Source organism: Ambystoma mexicanum, chromosome 2q, assembly GCF_040938575.1.
Source record: "Ambystoma mexicanum isolate Mex_15411 chromosome 2q, UKY_AmexF1_1, whole genome shotgun sequence".
Lineage (NCBI taxonomy): Eukaryota > Metazoa > Chordata > Amphibia > Caudata > Ambystomatidae > Ambystoma > Ambystoma mexicanum.
Genome location: NC_090924.1, coordinates 887,410,409 through 887,422,881, shown reverse-complemented (window position 1 = coordinate 887,422,881; position 12,473 = coordinate 887,410,409). Strand labels below are relative to the sequence as shown.

At 46.3% G+C, this 12,473-nt stretch overlaps 1 protein-coding gene across 1 annotated transcript in view; it reads left to right on the top strand.

The window, feature by feature from the left end:
- Positions 1-12,473, top strand: part of GPR158 (G protein-coupled receptor 158) — a 1,740,927-nt gene that overhangs the window by 1,445,878 nt on the left and 282,576 nt on the right. Inside the window, exon 6 of the mRNA XM_069648157.1 lies at positions 6,965-7,074. Coding sequence (XP_069504258.1) covers positions 6,965-7,074 — 110 coding nt within the window. The remainder of the gene's footprint in view (positions 1-6,964; positions 7,075-12,473) is intronic.

The window sequence follows — 12,473 nt, the reverse complement described above, 5'->3', positions numbered from 1 at the left end:
AAAAAATGTGTTGCAAAGGCTGGAGCAAAGTTTGCATGGAAACCAAAAATGCACAAATCAATGAATTAATGAATTTAAATTTAAATTTAAATTTGACAAATTAGAAAAATCTCAAATGTTGTTTCACTTATGATTTACCATGCCATACTTGATTGCCATTCTCTTCTTTCAGTCTCCCTTGTGATTCCTTTTACTATGTCCACTTAATTCCCAAAAATGTAACCATTGATAAAATAAATCAAATAATAGCAAAACACTAATATTTATTAAAACAGAAAATATAAAAGGAAAGTGTACATATAAAAAAGTTATAGCAATCGGAATATACATGGAATATGAACACAAAATACAAAATAGCATGTCATATATCAGAATAATAATCAACATTAATGGACAGAAAATCACAACAGAGTAATAATTAATGCAATAATTAATACTAAATAACATATTAACCCAAAAGATAACATTACTCAGAAGTAATAATGAATATCATCCATAACATATCTACACAAAAGAGTGATAAATAAAAAGTAAATCATTAATACAAACAAAATGGGGTGCACAACGGACTCCATCAAATCCGAATGAAAACACGTTAATAACAAAACAGCAATAATTGTTATATATAAATATGACTGATAAATACTCGTAATATCAATAAAAAATAATTATAAAGGAAACCCAAATGTATACAACATATATTAGTATATCTTTAATTGTTACACACCAAATCATTTTAATATTATTTTGTGCCCCAGGGGCCCTTACATATCTCCCTCGTAAGGGGCCTCAGGAGTAAACAGCCAGCAAATTGATCAAAATAAAAGGCTAAACAAAGTCCTTTCAGTTCCAGCAACTCAATCCTCTTTTGTTACCAATTGCACCTGCCACTGCACCTGGGAAATAGGCCTAGCCTGCCGTTTCCCCCTTCCTATCACCACCACCATTGTTCTGTACATGTTAATTCATTTTATTTTAACTTATTTAATTGGTTATTTATAACAGGCTTAATACCCGGAGGGGATCGAACCTGTGTTGCTTCAAGTCGTTCTGGGCCCAAGGTGAGGGCGTTGCTCCTGAGCTATCCTCCCGGCCCAAGTGCATGTAGTGTACTCTGCACTCAAAAACAAATGACACATTACAAAGATTAGAAGCAATTACATAAACATTGTTGTGGCCCTGCCATCTCGAATCCCACCAATCATTTCTCCCAAAAAGAAAGAAGGAAATCATAGAAATTAGGTCTCATAAATCCGAAATAGTAATAATGAGTTGTGTTTTAGTACTACAAAAAGTGCGACTCACACAGCAGACCAAAGGAGCCATCCAGATTTTCCCAGTTATGATGAGGTGGCCAGTTATGAATCTGAGGGCAGACAGATAAGAAATACAAGAAGTGGAAAGGGGGGGTGGGTACTGTCTAGCCTGCTGCTGGGCCTGATCATGCCCTTGACCTTTTTGACCTGGAAGCATTTGGTTTATGAGAAATATTTTTTTTAACAAGTGTTTTGTGGGAATATCTCTCTGCACAGAATTCCCAGGTTTGACGGGTGTGGGTTTGTGGAGAAAAAAAATATGTTATCTCCAGAACAGCATTTATCAAGATAGTGGAGCTTACAAATATTTTAATGCACACAACCCCAATTGTTTGGTATTTTTTATGTCCCCTTACTAATAATTAATAAATATTATTACATTTAATATTAATACGAATAAAATTAATTATCTTGACTAATGATCAAGCTGAGTAAAGAACAAATAATATAACCGTAATACATTGTACTTTTATTTTTAGAGCTCCTCATCCCTCACCCATCCTCCCTAAATGGAAAACTAAGTGCCTAGACTTGCCGGCCAGCACAAGGAACAACAATGGCTGAACAAATCTAATACTTAGCAGTTTCAGCAGCTCCACTAAATTCACCCTCTGAGCCTTTCCTCAGGCACTCCACTCTGGGTGATAGGCATAGCTTGTAATTGCACACTTCCATCTGCCCCTCCTTCTGTTGTTCTGCATGCCTTGCAGGAAATCTTATCCTCTTGGACTTCCTGGGACGTGATCTGTAAAGGCTAGCAGGGTGTGTATTTGGGTGACAGCTGTTTACAAAGAAGATAAACACAGCACCTCCAGAGCACCATGTTGTGTACCTAAATGCACACACAATACAATTTGTGTGCATGTGTTGGCACCTGTTGTTGCATGTCACTCCTGTTGGGTGACATGGTATATCCGAGTGTGTTGTCCTGGTCACATGGGGGAACCATGTGACCAAGTGAATAAAGAGAACAAGCCGCTTCCCGCTCGTCACACTATGTGATCCTGACTCCGGTGTCGTTCTTTGTGTGCCCCCTACTGGTGCAGCACTGCGTGGAGGAGGCCCAGGGACGGGGACCTCCACGAGGTAGGCACCCCTGCTGGGCCATGCCGCCCCATATGCTGTCGAGCCATGTGATCATCGCTGAATGGTGCACCCCGGCCTGGATGCCCCCAGCTACGTGAATTGCTCCGGTGCACCGGAGCGAGTGGGGTGATCCCGACTCCTTTGTCTGCTGCCTGAGCGCAGCATAGATGGTCGGTGTCAGGTGCTCCCGGCACTCACAGGGGTCCACCCGGTGATCCAGACAGGGCCCCATAACAATGGCGACGAGGATAGCGGGCCCATGCCCCGTTGTGTCATGTGTGGTGTTGGCCGCACGAAAAGGGAGGCAGCATCCACCACAGGGAGGTGCTGAAGCCCCGTGAAGCAGCTCGGACCCCCATCACAAGGCCCCAACATCTGTGTCCACGGGGGAAAGTGAGCGGAGTCCGCCGCGCCGATGGGTAGGTGGATCTGCAGCCCACACCCCTGTGAGGAAGAACACTGCCCGGCAGCCTCGGCTGCAACAATGAAGAGTAGCTGCCCCTCCCCCACCAGCAGGCCGCGCGACATGGAGCGGCCTACATGCGGCATCCACCACGGAGAGGTGAGCTGCACAGCCCCCAGAGGAGGAGGATTGCCCTCCGGCGTCGGCCGTAACAAGAGGCCCACACTGTGAGGGTGAGCCTGCTCCGAGGAGCAGGAAAGAAGGAAGAAGCAAATGGGGCCGCCAAACAGCTGAGGCGGCCCCGATCCAAGAGCGGTGCAGGGGCCGCCCAACAGCATAGGTGGCCCCCAATAGAAGGCGGGCCCATCACCACCTTGGCCCGCTAGTAAAGGTATGTGCACCGGAGCGGAGCGAGAGCGAAAAAAAAGCCCCAAGGTAACGGAGCGCCGCAACGGGCCTACATCAAACAAAGGAAGGTGTGGTGGCCAAAGACAAACCCGAAAAAAAAAAAAAACATTGGCTTGTATGAAACAGGGAAAAGAGAGCTCAGGGCCATCGCACACAGTGGAAGCATTGTGGTGCCGTGCCATTGTACGCGGTATTCCCTGGTGCAGTGGAGGAGAGGAGGCCTGGCATCCCTAATGGGCCCAGGCCCTCACCTCCAGATGTCATCAGCCCTGAAGGCCCACTAACCATGGGCACCACAGTTGGGCGTGGAAGCCCATCAGTAGCCCGTGAAAGGTGGGTGAGAAGGAAAATGCCTGTGGACCTCCTGCTGTCTCTGGCTGATACTGCCCATGGCCCCAAAACATCCCGGGCCCCATGGTGGCCAGGTTGGCTAGAGACGACACAGGAAGAAAGACGGGGGGTCCTGCAGACTCCAGCCATGAGCAACATCACGCTTTGCCCACCATGCAGGAGCTGGCGAACGCCAGTGGGCTGAACATCGAGTCGCCACCCCAGAGCCAAAGGGTGTGACTCCCAAGAGGAAGAAGGGGGTTGCAGCTCGTTTGAGTGCTTTTGCGCCCTCCCAGGTGAAAGAAACTCCTGACTGGGGGAGCGGAAAAGGATAAGTGACCCAGACAACTGGTCACCAGTGTCCCATCGGCGGACAACAGTCTTCGGAGGGAGTTACGGGTACCCTGCCACACAGCAGTCCTGCAAGTATTCAGCCCGTGGCATCAAAGAGGGTAAGGGTGGCGAGGACGGCATTCCCAACAGCACCTCTGCCGTCTGCCATCATGTGCGTACGTAGCCATCATCATGCGGGGTGGGGAGGCATATAAATGAACATATGTTCAGCAAGCCGGGAGTACCCTGAAGAGGGAAGGTAGAATGCCCTGTAGCCCCAGAGCAACAGGGAAGAAGGCCAGATGAAGGGCGCTGCACCAGTGTCATTTTGCCAGCAGCCCCGAAAAGGAGGACGTGAAAGGAGCAGTCTGGTGTTCGGCCACCAGTGCACTGTAGCAGGGAGCCTACCCCACTGGTGAACCTAACCAGCATGGCCCTGCGTGTCCAGAAGCGTGTGTACCCACCCCAAACTGTGTGCCCATCTGTTAGCCGAGTATTGCGAGCTATGGACCAGGCCGATGTGGCCCCTGGATTCCCCAGGTGCGGCTTTGCCGGTTTCCGACTGTGGAGCAACTGTCCTAGAAGACCACTGTTGAGGGCACTAACTGGTTTCTTGCCAATCCACGAGCACGCAAGATGGACATCATCGACATCCCCATGAAGACTGGGAGCCTGCAGCCACAGGCTTGCTGAAAATGGCCTTGTCAGTGGGCAGCGTCATAGAGTGTACTTTTGTGTATATGGAATGCTTGATGTGGTGCCAGGAGCTCTCACCGGTGCCGTTCAGTGATGTTGGACCCACTCACCCAGTTTAATAAAGGGTGCGTATGTGTGGAATTTATGGTTTGGAGTGTTATTGCGTGTATTAGGTTCTGATGTTCCATTTATTTTGTTGTTATGAAAAAGGAGGAGTGTTGCATGTCACCCCTTTTGGGAGACATGGTATCTCCGAGTGTGTTGTCCTGGTCACATGGGGGAGACATGTGCCCAAGTGAATAAAGAGAACAAGCCGCTTCCGGCTCGTCAGTCTATGTGATCCTGACTCCAGTGTAGTTCTTTGTGTGCACCCTGCTGGTGCAGCACCGTGTGGAGGAGGCCCAGGGACGGGGTCCTCCACGAGGTCGGTGCCCCTGCTGGGCAACGCCGCCCTATATGCTGCTGAGCCATGTGATCGTGGCTGAATGGTACACCCCGGCCTGGGTGCCACCAAAGCCGGGGCTGCTGTGTCCTGGGTGCCCTCAGCCACCCGAGTTGCTCCGGTGCTCCGGGGCGAGTGGGGTGACCCCCAATCCTTTGTCTGCTGCGTGAACACAGCACGGATGGTCGGTGTCGGGTGCTCCCGGCACTCACAGGGGGCCGTCCAGTGATCCGGACAGGGCCCCATAACACCTGTGGAGCCTAAATACACGCAAACACGATTGTGTGGATATTTGCTGGCGTGTCCAGTTTGCAAGGTTTTGTGCACGTCTTCATAAAATATGCGTAAGCGAAGTCTTGCAACTTCGTACACCATTAAACCCATGGACCGACACATGTGGAGCTACTTGTATGTCCAGACTTTTTTTTTACGCATACAAATATACCCTGTAGGCTAGCTTTGAGGGGACAACCCGCTGACACAAATGAATGAACATTCCTGGGACCGAAGAGTACTGAAAAGTGTATCACTTTGCAGCTGGGAAATTAATATTCATGAGATGGAGGGATTCATATTGCACTGGCTAATTTTCCAGTGAGGAACATATGGACCAACAGGCAATCATGTTGTTATCGGTAGTCATAATGACTTCTGTCTCTCATAGAGTGAGCTCAAAAGTGACTGTGCGTATGTGGTGATATGATGTCAATGGTCTGACGTCATCACTGACATCAATGTATGGATTATTCATCCCATATCATTGAGCTAGTAGCATAACATGAAGCTCTTCTGTCTTTTGATGGCCAAAAGCATTCTTGGAGCATACCATTAAGTAAAGTATGCAACTAATTATAGCGATAACCTTTGGTGTCACCTTTTTTTGCCTTTAGAAAGTTCATATCCTAGTTCAGAGGTATACACCCGTCCCCAGGAATAACCATGTGGATCTAAAGAAGAGTTAGATAAAGGTGACAACACAGCAGAAATGATACATGCAGCACATTAAAACAACCATTTGTTTTAATTTAATGAAGTGTTTTTTGGCGGAGGTTGGGGATTTTTGACAATGATAAAAATGTTGAAACTATCTCCTTGCCTAATTTCCTATTCTGAGAGGATCCTTTATTTGTAAACATGATGCTGTGTCCAGCTAAACTTGAAGAGAAAAATGGACGAGTCATTTGCATCTCCTGAGTCCATTTGTCTTGACTAAAATACACTGTCTAATTGGTTCCTAATTTCACCAGTTGTTTGTGAGTGTAGCAAACGTAGTTGGTGTCTAGTTTTCATTTTATTGATGGGCACATGCTGTTAAATTATTGGAACCTCACTCACTGTCAACGATCAAGATACAATCTGGCAAAAATAAGAGATGCGCCGTGTTTGAACTAATATGTAACGGTTCTACTTAACAAAGATATTTTTTTAAAGAAAGACAAGACCAAGGGGCAGATCTCATAAAAAAGGACTAACGTTGAAAACAGTGCGCACAAGGAGTGTTCTTTCACTTGCACTACTGTGAGAAATGCAGCGGTCACCTTAGACACAAAGGGGACCACCTCAGCCTGTCTTGGGGGCTGATCATTCTACTGACACTAAGGTATGGCAAACTCTCACCAGCCATGTGAGTGCTTGGAGAGCATTTCACAATGACGTCGACTATTCCTACTGCTGCTGACACACTTCCAAAATGTCCTCCTGTGTTGCACGTTTGTTTTCTGTTTATTTCAACGCTCATTCCGTTTGTGAATTTAGATGCACATTGAAATGGGCAAAAACACTACCTTATTCCCACAAATGCACAAAGAGGGTAGAAAAGAGCATTTTAATGTTGATATCTACTAACCACACATTAAAAAAAACGTTCTGAACAGGACTGAGTATAATATGTCACTGTACATGTTACAGTATTAAATATGTTCTGATTGTCTCCTCTTCTCTTTCTTCTAGGTTGTAATTTTGTATTTTGAGCCAAGCACATTCCGCTGTATTCTTCTTCGATGGGTTCGGCTTTTGGGCTATGCTACGGTTTATGGAACTGTCACGCTTAAGCTCTACAGGTAACTGATTTTATTTTTACTAGATTGGCATTTTGTATTGTCAATAGAATATATAAGTTCATCGTGACAGGCAATGTTCCCCAATTAATTCCAATGTCTCTTATAATTGATGCTTGATATTTTAATTTGGTGAAAAATGTAGGGTGCCGCCAATTGATTTATATTCAGTCAAAATATTGCAGCGATGCTTCAGACATGTGAAAGATACTCATCATCGGGTGCTTTTGGAAGACGTGCATATTTTGGAGTGATTTGCAAATTCTACTTGTATTGTATCTTTTCGCTTGTATCCCTTCTTTTCACCTGTATGTCTGAAAGAGGTACATGCTCTCTAATTTAGGAGCAGCAATATGTGTTCAAAGCTTTATTTTCTGAAAAAGAGATTGTGAAGGGTGTAAGCAAGATAGCACTTTATGTCACCCTCTGCTACTTTATAGTCATATTTTGTGATAGCTATGCTAACCACAGAATCGGTCAAACATGGACACTATTATGACCACGAGCCACACGCAGGCCATTTACAGACAAATTGATGTTAGGCATCCTTCTTCAAACGTGGGCTCAAGCATGACAAAACTCATATGTTCATGTTATTATAATTTACAATAATTCCTTACAAATCAGTAAATGCTTAGTAGATTTATTTCAGCGATGGGTCATACAGGTTTTGCACAAAACATATAAAACTTTGCAAATATTCAAACATCAGTCACTCAGTTTAAATACATGGAAACCCAAAGATCCAAATATGGCCTATCCAGACAGAACTGGGTTGGTAGCAGGGTAACAGGGGATAGAGGCATTGTCTGTCAATTAATCTGATTCCAGTGGGATCTCAACCAAGGGCTATCTTCTATAGACCTTTTCCCAAGTGGTATTGCATGCCATCCCAAGAGCACTGGCCTCCCTGGGACATTAGGCATGCTGAAACCACTGTGTTCAATCGAAATATTCCCCAGGGATTAATATTTTTCTAGAAAACACAGTATACCTTTAGCAGAGCTTCAATCCCTAAAGACAATTCGAATAGAGTTGAGGGTATTACTCCCCTGCTGACAAACCCTGGTACAACTGTGAATTTGGTCATGAAGCAAAGCGACATCCCCTCGTTGTCCGGATCCAATATATACATTTGTTGACCAATGTTTCCCTAGATTCACGAGCAGTAAATGCCAGTTTGGGGACCCTATGCAAATATAAATACCGCCCTGTTTGGAATGATGTTTGCCTATTATCTTTTACATTGGGGGTGGTGGAGGTGATGCTTGCATAGTCTCTGCTTCTTCCTGCATTGTCACATATGGGTTTGCAACTGGGCACCCTTGTAGCATCCAAGCTGATATTCTGCAGCAAAGTCAAGGGAGCTAGCTTTAGATCACCCCCATGATGGTTACCGTCAAGGTAATGCTTTGTAAATAGGAGCCCTTTAACCACAGGTGCCATTACACATGTGGAGTTGGTGCTGAAGCTGTTCCTGGTGGGCGATCCCTTCACCCTCTTCCCACCCCTAGTGATTTTGGAGACTACAGTCATTATAATCTCACTGGGGGGGGGGGGTTCAGAAGACAGCAGTCTTCTGCCAAAGAATTTAGAGCCTTTTTCTAATTTTCTTGGGCTTGCTGTAGATCCCCCTTTTTCAGTCCCTTCCAGACAGAATCAACCAGTCATAAAACCAGTTTCTTTAAGATGCAGAGTTTGACAAGAACAATACTACATTAGCAGCCTGTGGGCACTGGGCCCACCTCGTTGATTTGCACAGACACAATGTTCCCCACTTGTTCACAGGATGGGAAAGGGATGTCCCTGTCTCAGGACCTACATGTTTGGATGCTCCCTCCAACACCCCCTGGAGCTGGCCAGCCACATTTCCCGACAAACAAGGATCTTTATCCGGCGGAGTGCCATTGGGTTTTGTCTGCAGGTGCTGTGTGTGCTCAGCGGCACCCAGCTTAGCTACCGAGGGGGCCTTTGACCTGCTTGAAGCTACTTTTCCCATGGTAGCCGTTAGATGGGAGTACTCTTGCCAACACAGAATAGGGTGAGAGGTGGCTGTGGTTATTACAGACCCAAGGTCAGTGGTGTGAGTGCAGTGCCCAGCAGTTTGGGCAATGGTCTGGGTAGTCAGTACAATATTTCCAGCCATGGTTGTAGTTAGTTGATCAAATCCGTTAATCGGCCCAAGGTTCGTGACCCTGGTTTCCTTTCGCTTGGCAATTGTATTGTTGTGTTAAATGACTTATGATAGTGAGGGATGTTTCATTCAGTTCATTGAATGAGCCCAAAATCGATGTATTTCGCTTATAAGCGAAAAAGATTCCACGTGGTCCCGCAGCACATATCGCAGAGGGAAAAGCAGTTTACGAAGCTATTACCGGGATTAGTCTTTTAACAGTCAGCAAGTTCCATTTAGTTGGAGGTGCCAGGTCTAATGCTGTGGGCAACACAGGCCAGTCAGGGGAAGACATCTCAAAGATTGAACCAGCAACCAGAAGAGTCAACAAAGAATATCTTTTAGAGAGTGCAATGAGGGGGTACTGTACTTCACAAGTCACCTTCTGTTGTAGCCTAATTGGACCTGATTGAGCTCCTTTTAACAGAACCAGCACTAAAGTGCAGCGTTACTGGACTCCTCCTTGCCTTTTTCTCGTATCCAGCCAGATCCGTCGCTGAAATGTTCTCTTGTCTCAAGCACGACCTCCATGGGCTGCGACGACTTCGGCGGTGAGAGTGAGTCCCATTATCAGTTGAATCACAGAGGGGCCAAAAAGTTCTGCTCCATGCTCGCTGCTAACACCCTGAGAGCGACAACTCCTGCACCTTTTCCCTTCACCCTGGCGAGGAAGGCAGGAGAATTTGAGTGCCGTTGGGAGGGGCCCGTGGCCAAGACAGGTGTGCAGGCCCCTCAGCTGATGCAGGGTCCTCCCTGCGAGTGCCAACTCCTGCACCCTTTCACACGCAGGCTTCACCCCGGCGGGGGAAGGCAGGAGAATTTGAGTGCTGGTGGTAGGGGCCCGTGGCCAAGTCAAGTGTGCGAGCCTCTCAGCTGATCCAGGGTCCACTCTGAAAGTGCTAACTCCCGCACCCTTTCCCCGCGGGCTTCACACTGGCAGGGGAAGGCAGGAGAATTTGAATGCTGATGGGAGGTGCCAGTGGCCAAGTCAGGTGTGCGGGCCTCTCAGCAGGCTTCTCAGATGATGCAGGGTCCACCCTGTGGGTGCCAACTCCCGCACCCTTTCCCCCGCTGGAAATAAATGTAATCTGGATATTTTGGGTGCATAAACTTCCCAAAAATTGGTTTTGCAGTTGTCAACACCTGCAAAACTGCAAATACAAAGTCAGATGGGCTCTTGTTGAAGATGTTGTCATCCAATTAAGTTATCATTTCTCACGTAGGTTGAAGAGAAGCTACACTTCCAGTACTGTTGCCAGGTTTTCCTTTAAGCAATGTAAGTGGAACACTCATGTAAATCGATTCCAACTGTTTACTTGATTTTTTACTTTAAGTGGAAAGTCAATTAAAAAAATGCCCACATTTTGTATTTTTGATGTCTTTTTTTGACAATTTTTCAAGTTTTGAAAGTGAATAAAGTATGAATTCCTCCAAATTATAGCCGTGAAATGTATTTTTCGCACACCCCTACTTTGTAGTTCTCTACCCACAAAGCATTCGGCGCACCGAGCCTAGTCTACATCAACAACCCCACCCTAAAAATGTGAAGGTCAGCCACGGTCCTAATCAGAAAACATCCTGCTCGCTGGCCACTTCCTGCTCTCTGGCCAGATAAGGAAAACGAAATGCACTCCCATCACCCAGTCAAAAATCAGCATCAAAAGTAGGCAACAAGACCTTCACTTTGAAATTGGCCAGCTTGAAAAGCGTACTGGAAGTTAAGATACACCTGACATTAAACCAAAGGCAGAAACATCCTGCCTACTTGCCTGGGGTGCAAGCTCTGTGGCAACACGCTCGTCTTGGAAGCAAGAGAGTAACACGGGTTTGAATCCTGGGTCCGCGCTTTTATAATTATACTAATAGATAAAACCTACTCTGCTGATCAACTCACGAACGCTGCAAACACTGGACATTAATGTTTGGAAATCTATCAACATATCCCTGAGGGCACATACTTAAACTGCACCTCTGACACACCACTAGCATTATGTAAACCACGTGACCTTTACAGCTGTCATGAAACACCCATGGAGCCTGTGGAAGAGATGGAAACAATGGAAGAAGGACTGAGCTCCTCCTTTATCTGGACGTTACGTTCTAGCCTCGCTGGAACAGAGGCTATAATTAACTGTCAGGTGTGGCAACCGTGCGTTGCAACTGATTTCTTTCCCAACGCTAGTTGACAGTGCTCCTGTCTCGTGCTACTCCTTGTTTTTCTTCCCATTTGTCTTTCCATTGTTTTTCTGCCTGCCTTTATCGTACATTTTGCCACCGCGCTTCCTGTGGGGAATATTTCTTCTTTAATTTGGACCTTTCCCTGCCCTCATTTTCTTGTTAATCGCCCAGCGTGTGTGTTTGTTATTTTGCTGGAGTCAGCAGACACCTGCGTTCGCTCTGGGGATTTTTTTTTACTCAGCGAGCGGGGACTTGCTATCTGCAGTTCTTTTCAACACACGCTTTTCCAAGCAGCTGTCACTTCAACTCGTGCCCCCTGAGTTGTATGCTTCCTCTGACCTGTGTAACCCCTCCTTCTGTTTATTTTACTTAACCTTGCTCACGGAGTTCTTGGAATCTTTTCCAAAGCTTAGACATTGCACCCAAGTGCATTCTGGTAAATGTAGTACTCTAAAGAAGTGGGATTCCAAGAAGGATTGTGAATTACCCATTTGCTGAGTAGTATTCCAAGAAGGATTGCGAATACTTATTTGAACAGACCAACGCACCTGAAACTACCCAGGGTTTTTCTGCTGCAGCTTTTCCCTGGTTTGGGGTGGGCTCCCCGGAGTCCCCGCTGCCAGGAATATAGCCTTACTGGCAAAGTGGCCTCCGGGGGAGCTCGGCCCTATCTCTTCAAACAAAAGGGCAAGACGGTGAAAAAGAAGAACCCAAGAGCCTGGAGAGAGAAACCTTTGGAGACTTCTTCAGACGAGCCTTCGGAAGCCAACTCAGAAACCACAAGTGAGGAGTGGGAGAGGGATACGGGTACAATTGTAGACACTAAACAGCACGAACCTGAGAACAGCTAAAAACATATTGTGGATCTGCAGGAATGTAGGCCGCAGCTTGGATTCATTTCCATTGACCCGCCTTCCTCCGCCTGCATGGCACAATGTATTCTCCACGTTTAAAACTATTGAGGTTTGTGTAGGCACCTCACAACATTTAGTCAATTGTAACCCTTTTCCTAAAGGAACTGTTGACTTCATCAGTCCTTCCCAATACCCGA